This window comes from Drosophila novamexicana, unplaced genomic scaffold (assembly GCF_003285875.2).
Source record: "Drosophila novamexicana strain 15010-1031.04,08,12 unplaced genomic scaffold, DnovRS2.1 tig00000108-arrow-pilon, whole genome shotgun sequence".
Taxonomy (NCBI): domain Eukaryota; kingdom Metazoa; phylum Arthropoda; class Insecta; order Diptera; family Drosophilidae; genus Drosophila; species Drosophila novamexicana.
Window position 1 is genome coordinate 1,802,087 of NW_020824772.1, and position 7,755 is coordinate 1,809,841.

General features: G+C 43.1%; 1 protein-coding gene across 1 annotated transcript; it reads right to left on the reverse strand.

The window, feature by feature from the left end:
• Positions 1-1,359: 1,359 nt before the first annotated feature.
• Positions 1,360-2,943, reverse strand: LOC115771990. The gene has a single exon (XM_030717912.1). It carries the CDS (start codon positions 2,852-2,854, stop codon positions 2,090-2,092), a length of 765 nt encoding a protein of 254 aa, XP_030573772.1. The 5' UTR covers positions 2,855-2,943; the 3' UTR covers positions 1,360-2,089.
• Between the last annotated feature and the right edge of the window lie 4,812 nt (positions 2,944-7,755).

Sequence of the window (7,755 nt, forward strand, 5' to 3'; positions counted from 1 at the left end):
TGAGCGCGTTTTGCTTATGGCTGCAGAATCCCATTTGTAGTTCTTGTTGTTTGCTCAACGTCTCAGCAAATGGGCAGCCAAAACGTAGCCATAATTATTGTTATGTTAATAAAGAGGACTTGTCCAGCATTTTGCCAGGATGGAGCTGTTACTTATTTAGAGGGTGGCACTGAACCCCCAATCCCAACTATGTGTTTGGCCATTGATTTTTACGTTATGTGTTTGCGCTGGGACTTTGCATAAAAATGGCTAAGTGACACAAAGTTTGCTGTATCGATAAAGATTCTGAAATACTGTATAGCCGTAGCTATATAGAGCTAACGGGCTGTTTGAGTTTCGGCTAAACGCCTGCAAGTATGCCACAAATTTCAGTCGCACGCCATTAACAGCAGACTCTCAAGTCAAGAGGCGTGGCAGACGCACTCCTTTCAGTTTTTTTTTTAGAAATTCGCCACAGTTGTTGGTAGCTGCAACTGATACGAGACGCTGGCTCAACGCCTACCCCGATAGGTGTGACACATCGTGTGATTGATGAAATGTGGCAGCCGAGAGGCCTTCCGGCTGCTGCAGACCACCAAACTAATTTCCACATTTTTCACATTTACGAAGACAAATTGAGGTGCGAACTTGGGTCGAGGCAATAAAATTGCCGAATATCAAAACAACAAAATCTTTTGCAACAGTCGGCCATAAAAAAAACGAAGAACCAAAGGAGTCTGCTTGGCAAAACAAAAAAAGGGTTTGAGTGCTTGGGCCGGAGCAGGGGGTTAGGGGTATTGCTACATTTGACACAGAAGCTTCAAAGTGTCGCCAGAGACGATGCTGCGAGTGTCAGGCATGCGAATGCCAATTGTTTTTCGATTTCGGCGCTTAAAAATGCGCAAATCCGTGAGCGGCACATTATGCGACGGCTGCGGGCGGGGCGGGGCGAGACGGGGCTGGGCGGTCGGTTTGGCAGGGTTACGGCTTGGACCTGGGCCCACTACTATAAAACTCAATATCTACAACCATAAATTTCAAGCCGCACACACACGACTTCGATACAGTTGCACAGCTGGGGAAACGTGGCGAATCGATGTCATTGCTGATTTCTATTTCTATTTCGATTTGTGTTTGTTGTTTCTTTTTTTTTTAAGTTTTCCATTTCATTTCGTTTTATGTGCGACTCACCAAAAGTTGTCAACGACAATTCGCTAGCCATAAACGTGGAAAGCCGCCCAGCCTCTAGGCTTTTCAATAAAGCTCAACACCAGCCGCAGACAAGCCCTCACCCTCCGGACATCATTTCTATTAGCATAATGTTGCTTCGACTCATCTGATTTCAGGCCCTGGCTGGCTATCAGCTTCGATTTGCTACAATTTTATTTATTGTTTTTATTTTATTTTATTTTCTTTGGACACGACAAAGTTAAACATTGAGCTCGTAAAAAAATCCAAATTACATTTTAAATAGTTCTTGTTTCGATACACAGTATTTTTTTATTGTTAATTTATGCGCATGGTAAAATTGAATTATCGAAGGTTGGCGGCAAGTGCGAACCATCAAAATTGACCATCGAAATTGCTGCCCAGAGATTTGGGAAGAGCACATTGCCTGATGCTGATATCCAGCTGTATTTTTCTGAGCAACTGCAGCCATTAATTGAGCTGCCTTTCATGCCCAATGCCACATGTCAATAGATACTCGATAATCCACGGCGTATACATTATACACAGAGCTCAAGGTCATGTCAAATGACGACCTTGAAACATGTGCGAAATGAGCTCGAGATCCATTATAATTTTGGCGCCTCGATTTGTAACATTTCCCCAATTGTGGTTCAAGTGCAAAAATGGCACAGTTCATGAAAACAGCTGAAAAGAGTCAGAGTACATGTGATTATCTAGGGCTATCACTTCAGTCGGGCAAAGTGAAAAGTGGAAACTCTGCATAAAAATAGATCGCATATGGTTATATTGTCCAGCATCTGTTTTGTATAAAATTGCGAAATTAAAATCGAAATCAAATTTTCTTCAGCTGCCTGACAGACACTTTAATGCGGCCACAAACAACCACAGCGAGCCAAAGGCCCAAAAAATTGTTCCAAGGTCAGCGCCAACGATTCAAAAGCACACGCACCGCACAGTGATCGAAGGGATCCACAGCTCCGGTGCTGACATGGTAAAGCAGCGCGTACAGATTAAAGGGCACACGCTGCTCACCCTTCATGCGCCGCCAGGTGCGCTGCACCAGGGTGCGCAGGCGCCGCACACTGGCCTGTGGGCATTCCTTTACATAGCGCTTCATGAAGATTTCCTTGAAGTTCTCGTAGGGCGTTGGCCGCAGCTCGTGGTCAGTTAGCGCCTGCCAATAGAAGCAGAACTTCTGCATGGGTTTTAGGCTCTCCCAGGTGGGCTTTGTTCTTTGACCGTCGCCCGCGCACAGACGACTAACTGTAATTTGATGCAGCTCCTTGCCGCAACGCTCCAGCTGCTGTAGTCGCTGCTCCGTTAACTTTTCGCAGGAGCCGAGCGGCTTGCAAGATTTTCTTATAAGTTCCCGGACCTTATCATCAGACTTGCCAGTCTTAACCTTATCTCTCTTTTGCACCTGCTGCTTTTGGCAGACTGGCTTCATGATGTCCATGACACTTTCGGTCAGATCCGAGTAGCGTATGAGTCGTGACTCGCATAGCGCCTCCGCATCGTAGGTGACCAGTCGTTTGGGATACTTATGCCGGATGGTATAGCTAAGACACTCCACGGGCTCCGAGTAGGATGCAGTCATAGAGATATCTGTCATATCTGAGGATTTGCATGGCCCACCCATCCCCCCGCACAAATCCAAACAAAGTAATTTGCATAGATGTTCCATAAGAGAAAAACACTTTTACGTAATTTGGCCAGGAAACAGAAATATATTTAAAGACATGCGTTTGTATTTGTGCGTGTGTGTATAGAAATGTTTTCAATTGTTTGTATCAACTTTAGCACACGAAAAGGAGCCCCCAGAGGCGCCTACTCAGCCGCAAGCCGCCTCATAATTTAGTGTTCATGAAAATATATGGTCCTATATTATAAATGCGAAAAATAGTCGTTGCTATTATCAATAAAAATCTTGCTCGAATGGGTGACTCGGTGGAAGCAGGAGGCTACAAAATGACAGCTATATTAAAAATGCTGCTGTTTGCGCAAAAAAAAAGTGACGGTGCTCCAGTCGGTGGTGCACGACTAGGAGATACCCTGGCCATGAGTCATGCATGCTTGAATTCTTGATGGTTCTATTAATCCGATTAATATATATTAAATTGTTTTGGTCTTAAATTGTACATCCAAATTGGATTTTTTGCTTTAAAGTAAATCTCTTTCTCCCTAAACCTATGTGTGTTTCTTTTACAAAATTTGAATTATTTTGGTTCTGTGTTTGCTATACCAGGATCTGAAGCTAAGTAGTAGTTAATAGAATAACTTACATTCCAAGCTTAAAGTATTCATGCCTCATAGTTTCTGCTCAAATAGATAGCCTAGGTTAGATTGACTCCTCTATTGATGCTAATCAATATACTCTTTCTTTACCTCTTTACAATGGCTACAGGGTATTGATAGAAAGATAGAAAAGGAAGCCGGCAACTGAGCATTTGGATTTGTGCAAATATTTTGGTTGGTTTTTCATATTTCCCCGGGAAATTTATGTTTTGTGCTTATTATCCAGTGGAAGTTCCCAGTCTGCGGCAACATATACATATATCCATATTCATTCTTCCGATTAAGCAGTTTTCATGGTCATCATTAAATATGTTCATATACCAGTCGCAGCAATCTGTGATGTTTGCCAAATAAAATAAGTGGCCTAAATAAAAACGTTGGCCATATTTTTGCGCTGTTTACGAGTCAATGCGAACGAAACGAGGCGACATTCGCCCGACTGTCTGTACTCCGAATGAAAATCGCTGCAATTATTAAAATTAATTTCATTTATTACATCATGAAAATAGCTCAACGTAAACGTTGCCGAAAATATGTATTTGGCCGCAGGCTGTCACAGCAATTAAGAACTGTGAGCAGCAATTTCCCAATGTCCTTAACATTCATTGATAGTCCTTTTTGCCACCCTTCCCCTGCCCCTGCCGGGAACGACATATTCTGCCGCTTCTCTCGCTGGTAATTTCAAGTTAATAACGCCGAAATATATAATGCACGTTCGATTTTCCATCATATTCTCCCTCAATTGCCAATTTGGCAGCCATTTTGCGTTTATTTCCCAATTGTCCAGCATGACATTAGCAAAGCTAAGAAATGTCCTGTCCAGGACTACCTATAAAATCTGCTTTTAATTGCTCGCAATGCTCGTCAAATGCGCATTTGTGCGTTGACAGCATTCTGTGTACTTTATGAGACAACACAAATCGATTTTAGCTAATTCATAACCAATTTAAAGATTCTCAAGTTCCCCATGCACAATTCGTACAAAATTACACTAATTAAATCAAGACTGGGAGAAAAATGGGCATGGCATTAGTCTGAACTTTCAACCGCGATCCACCGAAAACGAATTTTTATTTAGAGCCATGGACTTGCATACCTTGAATTTATAATAAAAATATTGTCTAGCATTAAATTGTTGAGTATGAGAGTCCCATTTTCCACTTTACCCTGCCTTTTATATACATCTCTCGCCTCCCACGCACAGAAGTTGCTTTTAATTCCCTTAGTTATTTGTAGCTGCCACATATGCAGGCATGATGAAATAGATCATATATCTGCAAAAAAATCAACGCCTTGCCCCTGATGGCCTTGGGCAACAAAAAATAAAATGAAAGGAAATTCCTGCTTTACGCTTTATGGCGCTTAGGTGAGCGCCAATGCCGTGTTGCGGCTAATGGCAATGCGTCGGGAGCAGCTCCCAGAACAATAAAATTCCCATTTAGACGCGAATGCTAACAGCCAACGGCAGCGCCCCAGACTCGGGCCAAGACTGATTTCCCCCTGTCCCACTTCCGCTCTAGCTGATTTCCAGTAAAGTGTGGCAGCAGCAGTTTTCCGAGTTGTTGTGTGTTTTGTGTTTACGTGAAAACAATTTTTATGGCATGTCAAAAACCTATTTTAATGCTTTTAATGAAAGCGAATTTTATTGCATTACTTTTCGATTTTACTGCCACCATGCCGGAGGAGGGGAGAGCAGCGGCGGCAGCATGTGCGTAAAAATGCACTCAAGTCAAAATGTTGACAAGATCGTAAAAACTCTGCACGGTATGCGAACCGGCGGCCACCACTCGAGGAAAACAGGTGACAAAGCAAAAACAAAGCACAGTTTTTCCATAACAAAAGCCACTTAAAGTGCCAAAATGTGGTTTTGCCGTTGCCTTCGGCACCGCAGCCCTACCGACAACGACCACATTTCCGCTGGCATTTCTGCATAAATTCAGAAGATTCCCCATAGTATGTTCAATTTGTTGGGTTTTGGTTTTTGGTTGTGCGCATTCGGGTCTTGGCTTCGGGCCTTCGACTACCTTTGCCAAATTCATTTGACCAGAAACTTAAGTTATATTTTGGAGTCGCGCCAACGGGAAAGCGGCGACAGCGGCGACAGCAGCGGGTCGACAGAGACATGTTTAGTGCCACGGCAGCAGCAGCGACAAAAGCTTTCAGCCATAAAGAGCCACCAATTCCGAGGACGACATTGTCGTCCTTCTCGTCGTCGCACACGTCGCCTGTCGGACCACTCAATGTCAGCAAAATGCACATGCAGTTCGCCTGGTTAAAGAGGGGTCGCCCGGGTCGCCGGGTAACTCGCAACTCGAAACAATGCCGCCACAGGCACAGGCTGCCCCTGGGTGCCCGGTCTACTCAGCTCTGCTTTTGGTGCTACTTCTGCTGCTGACAAGGCTGACAATACTTTGGAGTTGGACGCACTTTTGCGATCCATGTCCATGCATTAAATATTGCATGTGCACTAAATGGATTTGGGTAGCCAGGCCCAAGACTATTGACAGGGTCAGTCATGCATTGTTGGCCGGCCAAAAACTGTCGAAATGTCAGGACAAGCACAACGAACGTCTTGGCCAGTAAAACATGGCTTAAGCAGTTCTTCGGGCCCATATTCAAATTTGGTAAGCTAACCAGCGCAAATTTGCAAGCCAACTTGCGTTTTTCACTTCCTTTTTAAAGTTACACTGCAATTAGGGGTGACTGCTAACCAATACCAAATCGAAATGGCATTGTATAGGTCTATGTCTTCTGTGACGAATTCTTGGTCTGACAATAAAGTGTCATTAGGATATATTGGCCGCCATTCGCGTCGTAAAAAGCAATGGCACTCGCTCAGGCCAAAGCAACAACAAATTCGTTTCATAAGCACATAAAATGGCAACAACCAAATGCAAATTAGCTAACGATGCGCCCTGTGCTCGCTCACACAAAGCACAAAACAACAACAACAGCAAAAAAGGTGGAGCATTACCCAAAAAATAAAATTTTCGCAAGTACATAATTTTCAATGGCAACGTATAAAAAGTGGCAACGATTTTGCAACGCAGCGTTTGCTGCACTTTGAAATACCCTAGAAATAGAAAGGCAATTGTCAAAAAACATTCCGCACTTGCTACTTTTAGCATGATCATAATTATGTAACACTGAGAGTAACAATAAAATGTAGGCAGAAAAATTCAAGACTGTGACGTTTAAAAGTAAATCACATGAGGATGTTATTTAAAATTTAAATTACAATTCACCGATTAAAATAAAAATAAAAATTGTGGGACGCCTAAAGATAAATAGGATGAGGATAGTTTTTTATAAATTTTAATTAATTAAATAACATTTTTAAAAAACTATAAGCAAACTATTTCTACTCCGGGATATGAGGGTTTTTTTATCATTTGTATTACAATTCACAACCTTTTTTTTAAACAAAATTAACATAAAAAATCATTACATACAGAATCTTTCTTAAAAATACCCTTTGCATTTCGGGTAAAATAAAAAGTAAATTCAAAACTGTCATTTAGAACTTGAGTATTTTGGAAGGGCGGGGGTGGGTTTGGGGCTCTTGACTGGGGTTGAGCCGAAGAGCGCTTGACGCAAAGGCCTGACATTGTTCTCGTTGGCATATAATTACAGTTATTTGTGTAGCTAATTAATTGCTAATCAATCATAGACCAAGACACCGAAAAGGACTCGTCCCAGTTTGCTTTGTTGTTGCCTGTCACAGGATGTCTCAATGTCTGCGCTGATGCTCATGCTGATGCTGATGGTAAAAGCTGGAGCTGCTGACGCTGCCATTGGCACTTCTAAGGCGTCGTAGTCCTGCCCTGCCCAGCCTTGGCCTGCCCTTTTCGTTCATAAACAAAAAACCCAGCGAAAACAAAAGCTTAGCAAGATTGATCACAACGGTCGCCGACGGCATTGAGGCCGCATTGAGCGGCACCTGTTCGCTTACTCACGGTTATTAGCCAGGACACGCTAGCAAAGGACATGCAAATGGACGTTGGCGCAAAGTGTGCGACGTCAATGGCACTTTTTGCACCTTGCAAAGATTGTCGAGTGTTTTTGAGTAAGCCGTTGTCGGTTGTCCCGCCTCTCCGTCCGTCCATCTGGCCGCCTGTCACTCAGCCGAGTTGACGTTGGCTGACGTCAGCCTAGTCGTTTATCCTTTTGGCGCACATTTTATTTTACATAATTTGAACATTTAAGACGTGCCTGGGCATAGCCAAGAGGCTTTAGTTTTAGTTTATGCAGCCAGTGCGTAGTTCTCCACGTTTTTTTTTATTCCTCGCC

What these genes read in the sequence shown, in the direction of transcription:
- LOC115771990 (XM_030717912.1), bottom strand. Translation starts at nt 2,854, where the DNA reads ATGGAACATCTATGCAAATTACTTTGTTTGGATTTGTGCGGGGGGATG.